At 42.4% G+C, this 14,965-nt stretch overlaps 1 protein-coding gene across 8 annotated transcripts in view; it reads right to left on the bottom strand.

Moving 5' to 3' along the window:
* Positions 1 to 2,062: 2,062 nt before the first annotated feature.
* RUFY3 (RUN and FYVE domain containing 3) overlaps positions 2,063 to 14,965 on the bottom strand; it is a 47,555-nt gene continuing 34,652 nt past the window's right edge. For 4 of the 8 annotated variants that reach the window (XM_081876853.1, XM_081876854.1, XM_081876855.1 and 1 more), the window contains 7 exons: positions 14,499 to 14,596; positions 10,146 to 10,265; positions 8,417 to 8,540; positions 6,646 to 6,725; positions 5,312 to 5,339; positions 4,317 to 4,391; positions 2,063 to 3,643 (listed from right to left, as the gene is read on the bottom strand). In XM_081876853.1, the coding sequence (XP_081732979.1) occupies positions 3,500 to 3,643; positions 4,317 to 4,391; positions 5,312 to 5,339; positions 6,646 to 6,725; positions 8,417 to 8,540; positions 10,146 to 10,265; positions 14,499 to 14,596 (669 nt within the window). In that variant the 3' untranslated portion in view covers positions 2,063 to 3,499. Of the gene's footprint in view, positions 3,644 to 4,316; positions 4,392 to 5,311; positions 5,340 to 6,645; positions 6,726 to 8,416; positions 8,541 to 10,145; positions 10,286 to 10,462; positions 13,683 to 14,498; positions 14,597 to 14,965 lie in introns of those variants that run through there. The other 4 variants (XM_081876857.1, XM_081876858.1, XM_081876859.1 and 1 more) reach the window with 2 other exon arrangements.

Below are 14,965 nucleotides of genomic sequence, written 5' to 3'. Positions count from 1 at the left end.
ATAGTGAAAAGCTCCCTTGTTAAAATAAAGCGGAACAGGCAGTTGTTGTGTACATCAACATGTTGACTGTGTTACATGCTTTAGTTTAAGTCCTATGAGAATTAATGGACCTAACAGCCATTTTCATTGATTTCAATGGGTTTACACTAAGTAAATAACAACAACAACAACAACAACAACAACAACAACAACAACAACAACAACATAAATAAATAAATAATAATAATAATAATAATAATAATAATAATAATAATAATAATATATTATTATTATTTGTACCCCACCCATCTTGCTGGGTTTCCCCAGCCACTCTGGTGGCTTCCAACAAATATTAAAAATACATTAAAATGTCACACATTAAAAACTTCCCTAATCAGGGCTGCCTTCAGATGTCTTCTAAATGTCAGGTGGTTGCTTATTTCCTTGACATCTGATGGGAGGACGTTCCACAGGGCGGGCGCCACTACCGAGTAGGCCCTCTGCCTGGTTCCCTGTAACTTGGCTTCTCACAGGGACAGAACCGCCAGAAGGCCCTCGGCGCTGGACCTCAGTGTCCGGGCAGAACGATTGGGGTGGAGACACTCCTTTAGGTATACTGGGCTGAGGCTGTTAAGGGCTTTAAAGGTTAGCACCAACACTTTGAATTGTGCTCGGAAATGTACTGGGAGCCAATGTAGGTCTTTCAGGACTGGTATTATGTGGTCTCAGCGGCCACTACCAGTCTAGCTGCCGCATTCTGGATTAATTGCAATTTCCGGGTCACCTTCAAAGGTAGCCCCACGTACAGCACATTGCAGTAGTCCAAGCGGGAGATAGCTAGAGAATGCACCACTCTGGCGAGGCAGTCCACAGGCAGGTAGGGTCTCAGCCTGCGTACCAGATGAAGCTGGAAGACAACTGCCCTGCATACAGAACTGACCTGCACCTCCATGGACAGCTGTGAGTCCAAAATTACTCCCAGGCTGCGCACCTGGTCTTTCAGGGGCACAGTTACCCCATTCAGGACCAGGGAGTCCCCCACACCCACCCACCCCGTCCCCCAAGAACAGTGCTTCTGTCTTGTCAGGATTCAACCTCAATCCATTAGCCGCCATCCATCCTCCAACCGCCTCCAGGCACTCACACAAGACCTTCACTGCCTTCACTGGTTCCGATTTAAAAGAGAGGTAGAGAAGGGTATCATCCACATGTTGATGGACACCCAGCCCAAACCCCGATGATCTCTCCCAGCAGCTTCATGTAGATGTTAAAAAGCAGGGGGGAGAGGACAGAACCCTGAGGCACCCCACAAGTGAGGACCCAGGAGTCTGAACACTCATCCCCCCCCACACCACTTTCTGGACACAGCCCAGGAGGAAGGAGCGGAACCACAGTATAACAGTGCCCCAGTTCCTCTAGACGGTCCAGAAGGATGTTATGATCGATTGTATCAAAAGCCGCTGAGAGATCCAGCAGAACTAGGAAACAGCTCTCACCTTTGTCTCTAGCCCGCCAGAGATCATTAGCCAGCGCAACCAAGGCAGTTTCAGACCCATGATGAGGCCTGAATCCCGATTGGAAGGGATCCAAATGGTCCACATCCTCCAGGCATGCCTGGAGTTGTTCAGCAACCATCCGCTCAATCACCTTGCCCAAGAATGAAAGATTTGAGACTGGGCGATAGTTGGCCATACTGGCCAGGTCTAAAGATACTTTTTTAAAGAAGTGGTTTAATGACCACCTCTTTCAGCAGGTCTGGAAACGCTCACTCACAGAGGGACGCATTCACCACCCCGCAGAGCCCATCGCCCAGCCCTTCCCAGCTTGCTTTTATTAGCCAGGATGGGCAAGGATGAAGGAGACAGGTGATTGGTTTCACACGTCCAAGCAGCCTGTCCACATCCTTGATGTTCCAGCTGTTTTGGGCTGGTGGTTTGGGCTACCTGGAAGGCCACTGCTTGGGAAGCCTAAACTATTAAATTTCAGTAACTAATTGTAGTGTTATAGCTGGAACTTCAGATCAGTCATGAATTAAAGCCACATACCCTTCGACTCCATATAACATATCATAAAATAAGCCATGTAAAACTTCAGTATGTTTATAGTAAAGGTTGTCTGCACAGAACAAAACCTAGCAAACAAAACATACAGCAGTTTTGTACAGATTCAAATACCTTGTGCAGTTTTGATTTAATTTCCAGTACAAGTAGGTCTCTTCACACAACACACTTTGTGGTCTACAGTTCAAGAAAGCAGCCACCACTGTAAGAGTTAACATCTGCTGCTGAGTAATCTTTTCAGATCAAGGTATATTCTATATCACACTGACAGGTTTTCAGAAATCCATCGTTTTATGGGTAAGCAGCAGTATTGCGTTATACGCCTTCTTAAATTTACATTTACATAAATAGGGAGTACTGCCCACATAGTCCTATTGTGTCAATCACATCTACAGCTTGAATAAGCAGCTTTGCAAAAAAAATTTGTCAAGTCATTTACAATCGGTTGCTGTCCTTGTGGGTATTCTGCAAAAATACAGACTCCCAAGTTGAGAGGCCACCAGACATGTGAGTTTTTGTGCAGTCAAAATAATTTTTGTACACAGTACATTCTCTTTCAAATATTTTGGTTACATACAATGCATTCTTTTAAGCAGCAGCATGTATAAAGCACAACCCTAAAGAAAACACAAGTTCAGGCAAAAAAAATAAACTTATTTGTGGTATTTTCATCTTTGGCCAGACAATCAGTTGTAGTTTGTTTGTACAGATCACCTAATTTAGTGCCAAAGACTTGTGGAGCTTATTCAGCTGCTACATTTTTGCACACACATGTGCAATTCTGTAGGCTATAAAACATGGGTAGAATGCACCACCAAGTCCTCTAGAGGGTTTTGTAATTCAGAGTGAGGGCTCAAATTGCAGATCACACAGGTCTGCTGGCAAGGCAGAGTACATTCACATAGCTCGCTCTTAGGAAATCGGACTGAGAGTGGCTCAGTGTCCTTGCCCTAGGCTGAAAATAAAGGATGAAGTGGCTTAGGCAAAACACATGCCTAGTTTGCATAGCTGACAGGGGCCCTACAAGCACTAGAGAAGTAAAAAGAGTGCCATGGTAGGAAGAGTCCTATTTATCCTTATGGGCACCCATGCTCAGGTTGTACTGCTATCCCCCAGGGAGCAGTGTCTAGATACACCTCCACCAATATCTTCTGTGTCTTCAAAAACTAAACATCTCAAGATTTACAGAACCTGTTTCTAATGCTTGTTCATCCGTAACACCAGTGCATGTCAGAATCTGGGTAGAACTCGCGAGTGGTTCACCCAGGTCTTTTAAAGGTTTAAAAGTTAGGGCTGATTGGTCAGTTCACAGCCCCCACCCCAACACGTACTCTGATTTTGCAAAAGCAGACAAAGGTGTTCTTTTGAATAACTCTCCAAGATGTTGCAGCGTTCAGAAGCTTCCGTCTGGTGGAAATAAGCTGCCTTTGACAGGACCGCTGCCTATCACCATTGGAGTCCTACGAAGGGCTTGCCGAATATTGCTGCATCAAATGCTTGTGGCACAGGTTACAGACCCGCTCTGGGTAAATGCTGGAAGGAAGGGGCAGTTCGTTTGCTGAACAGTCTTCACAGAACACTCCGCCACAGTTCTTGCAGGTGTTCTGAAGAGGGGAGAAAAACAAATGGAAGTTAAAACCAGCACTACATTTCCTCCTCAAGGGAGAAGGAGGAGAGAATCTCACATTGCCTTGTGTTTGTTTCAGGTTAATAGTTTGTCCTGTCCTTCGGACTCAGGTTGGGCTGTTACTTCTGTTCACTATTTGCAGACTAGTTGCACTGCAGAAAGCGTGCTGGGGAGACCTCAAATTACAAGGAATGCAAAATAACTTTAGCTTGGTTTTAATAACAAAAACAAAAACTCCTTTTACATTCATTATAATATATCAATAAGCATGACCCATCCACCAACCCAACCACCAGGGTACTGAGAGAGCTAGGTGCTGCTCTTTATATACTACACCCAATTGCTGACACAGCTTAATTAACACAACTTAACAGCACCTGCTATACTGCTTCACAGCTGTAAAACTAGGTCATGTTATTTGCTCTGGCCCTTAAAGACATACACATCTTGTGGAACAATAATGAACCTTCAAATTTAAAGAGACCATTCAACAACTTCCTCTCATTGCTGCACACACAACCCCCATAAAGCAGGTTATGAGAGTGGTCAAAAAGTTTGCATCTGTTATTCCTACAAAAGGCTGAGTACACTACTGGGGCAGAAGATGGATTCCCCAAGTTAAGCAGGTGAGCCACTCTGTTTAATTTTACCTTTCTTTTGCTCTGTGTACTTTCTTCTTGACACAGCTGGCACAACTCTAATTTGCCAGGTCCAAGGGGCTGCTCCTAAATAATTGAAAAACATGTTATTTAAACATACAGTTAGGCTTTTTTTTTTTTTTTTGCTAGCCTTTTGATGTCTCATGTGAATGTTTTGCTTACAATTTGCTGAAGCCCTCCCACTCGGACTTAAATCTCAGATGAGCTGAGTAGGCTCCAAACTCACTACTTCCCCTTCTGAGTTTGTGCGCTTTGAACATTGAAGCAGAACTCATTTGAATTTACCATTTTATAGTAATATTTGTATAGTACTCTGAAGTGGTCAGAGCACTTCATATGCGTTGGCTAGTTGTATAATCCTTATCAACAATCCCATAAAGTACCGTAAGTTAGTATTATTCCCCCATATTAAAATACACAGAATTCAGACTCAGTCCCTTTAAGCTGGCAATTCCCAGACTACTTACTACAAAACTAAATTCAGTACTACTCTGGGTGGCCGGGGCAACCCAGTCAGATGGGTGGGCTACAAATAATACAAATATGAGCTTGGACACCAAGGCCAAAATTTGCAACAACAGGAATTTTGTGTGGACTGGAGTTTCCTCATTAATTTTATGGTTTATCAAAATAAATTTCTAACAACGCTTCTGTTCTCATTGGAGGGTACATGCTTACAGCAGGCAGGGGTACAGAATACAACATTTTAACATTTCACTTAATGCTCAAAATATTTATACACAAATATTTGGAAATTTACAAAAGCAAAAGAAAAACTTCAAATCTATATGCCAACATTCTAAAACCAACTTCTTGATTTTTGACAAGTAAGTCAAAGACAAAATTACATGTCAGCATCCCAAAACCATCTGCACACCACTCAAGCTACTCAGCCTCTTTAGCAATTCATCATTTTAAATATTTTCCTGCATATTAAAGGCTCTTGGCTATTGACTGTTCTAAAATAAGCAACATAGATGACTTACATGCTCCTCTTGCAAGATAGGAGGTGCCCTGGAAGAGAAATAAGACATTGAACTTTGAATGTTATTTCATCCACATCTTAACTAATGCAAGCTGGCCATTAGGTTTGTTCTGATTTGTCATAATGGTAATGTGGCCACACACATTCATAATAATAGATGCTCTAAACATAAAGTAGGGTTGGTTGTCCGTGCCTCATACCAAGCTTGCCAAAGGTAGAATACAATCCATAAAATTAAAGTTATGAACTCCCAGGTTTTTACCAGCCCACCATGCAATGAACTCTCAAAATCCAAACACAAGGCCCTCAAGCTACTTTGCAAGCATCTGATTAGATTTACAAGAGAGCTCTGCTTGTCCACATCTTGGACCCAGAAACTAAGATGTGCTTTCTACAATTGTCAAAACTAAGACACATAAACCACATTGATGAGCACATCTACATGAAAGTTGCTTGTTTCACACTTCAGCAGAAGCCAATAGTTCAAATAACACTTCCCTAGAAGAGCCACCACAATGTGGAGTTTTGTATTATATGCCTCTATGGGACGCGGGTGGTGCTGTGGGTTAAACCACAGAGCCTAGGACTTGCCGATCAGAAGGTTGGCGGTTCGAATCCCTGTGACGGAGTGAGCTCCCGTTGCTCGGTCCCTGCTCCTGCCAACCTAGCAGTTTGAAAGCACGTCAAAGTGCAAGTAGATAAATAGGTACCGCTCTGGGGGGAAGGTAAACAGTGTTTCCGTGTGCTGCTCTGGTTTGCCAGAAGCGGCTTAGTCAAGCTGTCTGCGGACAAACGCCGGCTCCCTCGGCCTATAGAGTGAGATGAGTCGGTCACGACTGGACCTAATGGTCAGGGGTCCCTTTACCTTTACCTATGGTATCTATGCTACCTGAACAGACCCAACAATTTCCCTAAGCTTCTGTTTGGCCACTAAAAACCACTGCAATGGCCAAGCAATTTGGAGGGAATGTGGCATCCTGAATCTGGGCATCCAGTGCCCTGCAAGAAAGCAACTGTAAGCTCACAGCAAAGCTCACTCTCCAGATTTGCCACCTTCAGCATAACTTATCATGGGATGTTAACTATCCTCCCTAGAGTACTTATCATAGCTGGAACACATGCTAAAAATGGTGTGCAAATATAGTATAATGTCTGGATGACAATTGTCTAAATTCAGCCATTGTTTGCTAGGATGTCCCGCACAAACATCAGATAAAATTTCATGTGTGTGAGTCTACAAGAAGTCATCTTACTAGCTGAAAAACTGGCCACTGAATCATAACAACCAACACCTGTATGATCAAAGAGAATATGAATTGAATATATGGTCCATACTTGCTTGGAAGAACTGTCTGCCCCTCTTTTATTGGTGTTCTCCACGGAGACTCTCCTTCCAGGTGTTTGCTTCCTGCATCCTGTCAGAACAAACAGATACTGAAGGATCAAAGAAGAACACAGAAGAAATAACATGTGCTGTGTCCATTTCCCCTCCCCTCAGCAATAGCTGTTAGTTTCCTGAACGGCCAGAATCCACAAACTTTTGGCCACCATGAAACTACCTACTACTACTAGAAGAACTAGAGATCACTTAAGAGAAAATAATGAGAATTGTGGTAACAGAAATTGCCATGTGCGTGTTACTCTGGGGATATTTGAAGAAGCATGTGGTTATCCTTCATTTCCTGGCTTGATTTAATGTGCTGGTACTAACCTTTAAAGCCCTGAATGATTTCAGACCAGTTTATTTGAAGGATCACTTGCACACTTATTAAAAATGGGCAACATCCCTTTCTTCTTTGCTGTGACTCCCCCAAATCAGTTTCAGGGGGTCCCCAACCATCTTGGCAGATTAGTGTCCATTCAGCTGCCAGACTATTACTGAAAATCTATGCCTTTCTGGAAAAAGTCCTCCCAATAAGATGAACAATGATAAACTTAAGATTACAATAAAATGTCCTTCTATTTAAATCTCTCTTTTTAAGTAAACAGTGGTGTTCTTAAATATGATTCAGGCAGTACACCCCACCCTCCCTTCACAGCATATTAAATAAAATTACATCAATTAAAAGGAGGGAGTTTCACAGAATACAGGCCATTAATGAGCAGGCTCTGTCCTCTAGTTCTCACGAATTGAACTGATCTTGATTTATTTAAAATTTTTGGAAATTCACAGAACAGCTTATATTAAAATTTCTGTAAGCAGTGCAGAGTCTTAAAAGCCGACCAGGAGGCAGGGGCATGCACACAACAATTGTACACCCGCATATACCTCTCTCCTTTTTTTTTTTTTTTGCTGTAAGCACAAATGCAGAAAAGCAGCAGCTACTCTTATGCATGCAACAAAACAGGCACCTATCGTCACACATGAGGATCGATGGACGATTTGCAGGCTGCTTTTACCTTTTTTACTTTTTTCTACATGCAATTTGCACGTGCACAGGGGAATTTTATCAGCAGCAGTTCAGGGGGCCAACCTCCAGGTCACCTGCCCCTTCCCCCCATCTGTTTTTTTAACTTAAAAAAACCCACACTACTTGCCACGGTGCTAGTGAGACCCTAGCCACTCACCATCTTAATCAACCGGAAGTCAGGCATTAAACGTTGCAGGTCCCATGCTGTGGGACACTTTTCCGGCACCCTCACTTTTGACTTAAAGACATCTCTCGATATAGTTGTTTAAAATATTCTTGAGCAGCCAGTAATGGTAATTATTTTTCTCTACTGCTTTTAATATTCCTTTAGTGTTTCTATATTGCTGTACACCACCCTGATTTTTTAATTTTTAAGGGCGGTATATAAAGAGCTTATAAATAAACAAATAAGTATACTCAAAGTCCTAAATTTACATTTAGACCTACAAATTAGCTAATGCATGTTTGTGCTCTGGGTCTGTGCCCTTTTAAATAACCTAGCAATGTCCTTGCAGGAAATTCACCAGCTTTGAATCACCTCAAGCTGTTACAGTATACTTATGCTTCACTGTGACCAACAGGAAACACAAACCTCAACAACAGCAACAGTAAAATAAGAATAATCCTAACAGGTTAAAAAGAGTAACTGAATTAAAGCTACAGTTAAGCACCAAGAAGCAGAAGAAGAACATTACTGTTTTAAATCCGGCCTTCTGGAATCCTTTGCTTTGGCTGTGCAAGCTTCTGTTCTCTTGAATTCCAGGGTGGAAATGTGACCATCGCTCTCGCTCCCGTTTCAGTTCCAGTTCCAGCTGGCCCCTGAAGTAGCAGCGTGGAGAGAAAGTGTGTTAAGGACAAGCTGTAGTTTACTGACCCAATAAAAAAGGCCACTGAAAGAAGGAAAGGATTCCTATTTTTTATGCTCCAGATTGAGAATTTCAAAAACGACCCCTCTGAAGAAAACAGCATCGCATCCGAGTCGCACCCTTGGCCCATCCCAATGCCAAACTTTGTAATCTTGCCTTCCTCTGACTCTGCTAGCCTTGCTGGTACCCAGCTAAGCAGTGTGGCATCAGGTTTGCATGCAAAAGGTCCCAGATTCAATCCCCAGAATCTCTAGGTGGGGCTGGAAATGGCTCCTGCCTGAAGCCCTAGACAGCCAGTGGAGACAACGCTAATTCAGGTGGCTCAATGGTCGGACTCAGTATAAGACAACTTCCTATGTTCCTGCATTGACCAATTTCATTTCATTTTTAAATTGCTAGAGCACATAGAATCATAGAATTGTAGAGTTGGAAAGGATCCTGGGGTCATCTGGTCCAACGCCCTGCAATGCAGGAATCTCAACTAACGCATCCATGACAGAATACATCATTATGTACTCAGTGTGAACACAGAAAGACATGGGTAAACCCGGAGGCACATGAGCCATGATTCACCACTGCACACAAGAACAGTGTGCATCAACAGCACTCCCCCTGCATGGAGACTTGCAGGTTCTATGCACAGCTTATGATTTCTCATGTCTCCTGCATGAACAGGTAGAGGATCAATATTAGCTGTGCACGAGTATCACAAAGGCCAAGAACATAAGGAGTGGTGAATGAGTATGCCCGTTTGGGTGGGCATCGTTTAATACATTCACTTGTGGTTCTTCTAAAGTGGCCCACAGATTTGCACACATGGGTGACAATCCAGGCAAATCTCTAGGCACACAGCACACAGGCTGCTGCTGAAGATGGAGGAGACAACTCTTAAAAGCCATATGACTTACAGTCATACCTCGGCTCCCAAATGCCTTGGGAGTCGAACGTTCTGGCTCCCAAACGATCAAAAACCGGAAGTGTTCCGGTTTTCTTTTCTTTTTTTGGAAGCTCAACAACCGGTATGGCTTCTGCTATTGTTTCTGGCATGCCTGTGCAATCGGGAACCAATCGGAAGCTGCATCTTGGTTTCCGAACCTTTCGGAAGTCAAAGGGGCTTCCAGAATGGATTCCGTTCGACTTCCGAGGTCCGTCTGTACTGACTTACATTGGCTGGCTACACAAATCGGAAGAAGCTCTTCTTCAGCCTTAAGCTTTGAGATAGCTCAGTTGGCAGAGCATGAGACTCTTAATCTCAGGGTTGTGGGTTTGAGCCCCACGTTGGGCAAAAGATTCCCGCATTGCAGGGGTGGGACGAGATGATCCTAGTTTTCCCTTCCAGCTCTACAGCTCTACGATTCTACTGAAAGATGTATATGGACTTACACAAACAAGAACTTAACAGTTTGGAAATTTCAAAATGTCACCCTTGTTTTGGAGAGGCTTGCTATGACAACCTGTGAGGAATCCTGCAAAATGCGCAGAACATGCAAAATGTTCCAGCAGAGCTGGAAAAAGGCTGCTCCATAAAATCACACACAAATAAATCAGTTCTGTTCACCGCTGCTTGGTGAGCTGTTCCACCTCCATCTGAAGGCTGTTGATCTTATCCCCAAACTCCTGCTTGAAGAGCCGATTGTCTTCCTCCAGGGACTGACGCTCCTTCTCTGCATGTTGCAATCTGGATTTGAGCCACATGAACTTGTGATAAAAAACAAAAGCCATGGTGGGGAGGAAGACTGAGGTTAAACAATAAATTAAAGAAAAAACTGAGCCCAATGAAAGATGAGAGGAAACGTATGGGAACAGGAAGTGAGAGGGGGAACCAAAAGAAATCTAAAGAAAAATCAAAATGGAGGTGAACCAGGCAGAAGAAACTTCTATTTTCAATTTTTTTTATTCTATAACTACAGTTTACAGTCATTAGATGATAAACATAAAACATCACTTTTATCCATAGTCAAAGCAAATCTCAATTACACAGTATTTGTAAGTCATTTCTTTTAAATTTACGTTACATTGCAGCTTTATACAAGTAATTGGACCTTGCATCATGGGTTACCTACTATATTAAGAAATTAGTGCATTTGTCTGGTCTCTTCCACAACTGTTACATCAGGTTAAACACACACGGATCCAGAGTGGATACAAAGTCGTGGACAAGTATTTAGGCTTCCCAATCTACTTGAGGCATCACTGCAATTGGGGGGGGGGCAGGGAGAGAAATGCACTTTCACAACAGAGGGGCTGATTTCAGACTGCATGTTTTCACCAGCTATGTGGCATATACTCAGCACAGTGGCCTAACTGTAGGGTGGACAAATAGAGGCAGCCACTCAGCAAAAATTATGGAGCTATCACATATTCCAGTCCACCTCTGAAATACCATCTTCAAACAGACTCAAACGTGATTTAATCAGGCATATGGCACAGTCCTCCATTTACCAGCTTAGGATGCTGACGGGGCATCACTTCCTTGAAAGAATCCCACTGTCACAAACTCTCAACAGTATGAAGAACTGTATCATGTGCCCAGTTCGACATCCTGACCCTTTCTTGGTGAGTGGCTGGCAGAAGCACAGCAATTCAAGCCAACAGTGTGGAGAAGAGAGGGACAGAGGGGACTGCCTCATTAGCAAATCACCGTCAAGATCAATCAGCAAAATAACATTTTCTCTTCCTTAACCAGAACAAAGTCCACCAGACCATTCTCTGAAGGGCTAAGATGGCGACAGCTCCCGCTTCCAACCATTATTCTAAGCTACCATCCTCTGTTCTCACTCAAACTAAGGCATCCTACGGCCAACTAGCAGGAACCAGGTATGACTCTGAAGCATCACTTCAAAGGACATTTTAAACAGAAGGAATTATGGGCTAGAATTCGGAAGCTGTGTATTTGTTCCCTTGTCCTCTCTAAGCATGATAATCATAGCACAGCCTATGTGAAGCCAGCCAAGTGTCTTTTGCTCATGTGAAAGCTAAATCCTAACTACAAGAGGGGTGTGGCATCGTAATAATCCTCGCCACCAAATTGGATATTTTAATGAAACATGTTTACTTTAGGATGGAATTTAAATTGGTGCCTAAATAGACATTGCTCCAAATTAACTGGGTACAATTACAAACATGCCACACCAAAGTGTAATTCTTAAGGATTCTTACTTTAAAGGAAAAGAGCAAAACATCTGCTCTGCCAGTTTTACAAGGAATACAAGAGTAAGATTCAGCCCCCTAGATTCTAAAATCAGCCAATTATTCCCCTCCCCCATCTTTTAAAAAGTCAATTTTCCCCATTTTGCTTGAACACAAAACAGGAGATTTCCATGGGAGGGAACTGAAAAAAGAACAACAGACTATTTAAAACTATAAAACTAATTTGGACAGCTGGACGAGTATTGATAATGACTCTACACACTAAAGGCTGTTTAGGGACTAGCACAGTGAACTCTTGCAGTCACGAGAAAGACCCCTAATTTAATCCCCAAACAAAAAAATGATGTTATTTTGAGTTCCAGCAAGGTGTTTTCCTATGCTTTCTAGGTTTTAGTCGGTCTTTCGGTAAGTCCCCTGTTTGAACCAAACACTTAGAATCAAAAGTTAACAAGATCAAAAGGCAACTTTAAGCAATAACGATCTAGTTATCGTATGCTGTAGCTACTCTGAGTCAATGACTGACCAGCAGTAAAACACTACCAGTTCCATTCATCCTCTTAAACAAGGTAAGAACCATAATGAACTGTTCTGCAAAATACATTATTCCATCTTTCCTAAAAGAGGAAGAGAAGATAAAACACACCTATTATGAGAGTCCTTCTAGAAAAGAGAACCACTGTTTATTTTTTAGGGAAATGAAGGCAGAGGTAGAAGGCAATGCAGAAACGAAAAGGGCTTTCCATTTTAAAATATAGCTAGCGACTAGGCATTACATCCATGTCACTGGAGGGGGTTGAATGAATATGTCTTTCTCTAATGCAAAAGGGTTGGCATTGGTGCATTGTCTTAGTGCGTCCTTGCGCTGCAAAATATTCTGGTTACAGTTCGTTACAATTTTGGTTTGCATTATTTGTTTTGTATTATTACTGCCCTCCTCTGGATTTTTCCTTACGTCCATGTACAGTGGATTATATCAAAATAATGGGGTTGTGGGATCATTGGAATGGGCAGGTGGGAAAAGACACCGAACAAGACAATTGTATCTAAATGCAATTGAGAAAAGGTGAAAAGAGCAAGTCCAAGCAGAAACACATTTTGTTCTGCTATAAAGCAAAACTGTGTAATCTCGCCCCATTTCAGCTGGGGTGGTTGGACGCACAATATCTGTGAACTGGTGCATCCTTTGAGTTGTGTGCTGAGCACACTGTGCATATCAGACCAACTTTCCGTCTACATAAATTTGTGATAAATGCACAGTTGGGGTGGGGATGGGAAATGTGCAATGCAGACAAGCCTTTGGTAAACAAGGACTAGGCCCTTCTAATGGAAAGTTCTTTCGACGTGAGCTTGTCCTGGTCTTGAGATCAAATGGGACAGAAAAGCTAAACGTTCATGGCTTGCAGCAGGCACCCAACTGCTTTAACTTCCATGTGTGTATTTTCTTCATACACTTCACAACAGGGAAACAGAGGGAACTACCTCAGCTTCCCGCGAATCTGAGAATTTTTCCAATATCCTGTCAAGAGTAAAAAGCTTGTGCTGTATACACTTGGTATCAATTGTATGTACAGACCCACAAATCTGTTTTTACTTATGATTTTATGGAGTAGGTTCTGGTAAAATCATTTGTAGTTTAGTAAAGTTTAAGCAACAAATAACTAAGGGAAGGAAGATAATAGGCTACCTTTTCTATTTCCAAACAAAACAGATGCTTAAAAAAAAGAAAGAAAAAGAAATCCACCAAATTCCAAGTCAACTTTAGGTGACAACATTTAAGTCTGACATCTAAATTCTCAATCTCTTTTTGCTTTCCCCTCATAACTGAGCTGAGATGTCAAGAGTTGTGAGGCGACCAGCTGCAAAAAAAAATGCCTAATGGGGCTTCTGAATCAGTTTGTTTGCTGCACTATTTAAGGTTTTTGCCTGTTTCACCAAATCCTTTTCACTATATGATGATAAGGAGATGATAAGGGGGAAATGGAGGGAAAGAAGAGGAGGAAATTGACAGCAGAAGAAAACACCAGTTAATTCAACAGGTATCTGACAATATAATTCAATGTCAATGCTTTTCTTGAAAATACAAACAACAACTATGTATGTGTTAAGAAACCGGTCTTGATTTCCATTCAGTAACAGCAGTGGATATAGCGATAGATATTTCAGTACGGCTATATCTGGTTTATTTGCAAGGTTCAGCGCTCCAACAGGGGCAGCTACAGCCTGGTTTGGGGTGGCCCTTCCAAACAAGTTCTCTGGTCTCATCAAGAACCCCTCAATTTTGGCAGCAGCGGTAAAAAAAGGGGGGAGGGATGAAAGTAGGCATGGTTTAAACCTTTCTTCCAAGTCCAGCAACCTGATGGGAATGCAAATCACCCCCTCCCCAGTCATCAGATTGATCATTTGAAGGAGGAGGAGCTTCATATCTTGTGTATGTATGTGTGTGAGAGAAACAGTGCATGTTTGTGTGATGTGGCCATATCCATGACTGCCATGCAGTCCTCACTAGGCCAAATTCCTTTTTCCAGGTTACGTATTGGATAATCAGCCCACTTTAACTAACTTCTCACTATACGCAAAGGAGATGGAGGAAATTACTTGTGTCTGCTTCTTCAGGGTAATGCTCTGTAGTGCACCATGTTGAAAATGCTTAACCTCCATTTTCAAATATCCTAAAAATATGTACATTAAGAGTATCTTGAAAAAAAACACCCAACTGAAGGCCAACTTTGTGTTTTGCTTACTAAGCAAGTTTCAATCTTACCTTTGTTCGAGCTGTTTAATGGTAGCAGCCATCTGATTTGTCTTCTCCTCCAAGCGGCTGTTTAGTTCACTCTTTTGTTTCACTCCCAGGTCAGAACTCTAGGAAGGCAAAAAATCACAACACCATCCTTATTTATTTATGCAGCAGTCACCTGCATCTTGCTGTTGACTGAGTATTGTTGATGCTGAAGTACCAAACTGAGAGAAAAATGCACAAACACTGAATAGTTGCAGTGGAAGACCTGGAAAGCCCAGAGGACAATAAAAAGGGAGACATGAGTTCAAGTCCTATTTCAAGCATAGGCTGAGTGCATGGTCTTTGCCAATCACACTACTGGCCTCAGTGCCTCGCTACAGAATTGGAATTGCAAAGAGCAGCTTCACAAAGCTGTGCTGAAGTGGCCTAAAGGTAAAGGTAAAGGTACCCCTGACAGTTAAGTCCAGTCACAAATGACTCTGGGGTTGCAA

The sequence above is a fragment of the Podarcis erhardii genome (genome assembly GCF_964252035.2).
Source record: "Podarcis erhardii genome assembly, chromosome: 9".
NCBI lineage: Eukaryota > Metazoa > Chordata > Lepidosauria > Squamata > Lacertidae > Podarcis > Podarcis erhardii.
This window is presented reverse-complemented; position numbering and strand designations above follow the sequence as displayed.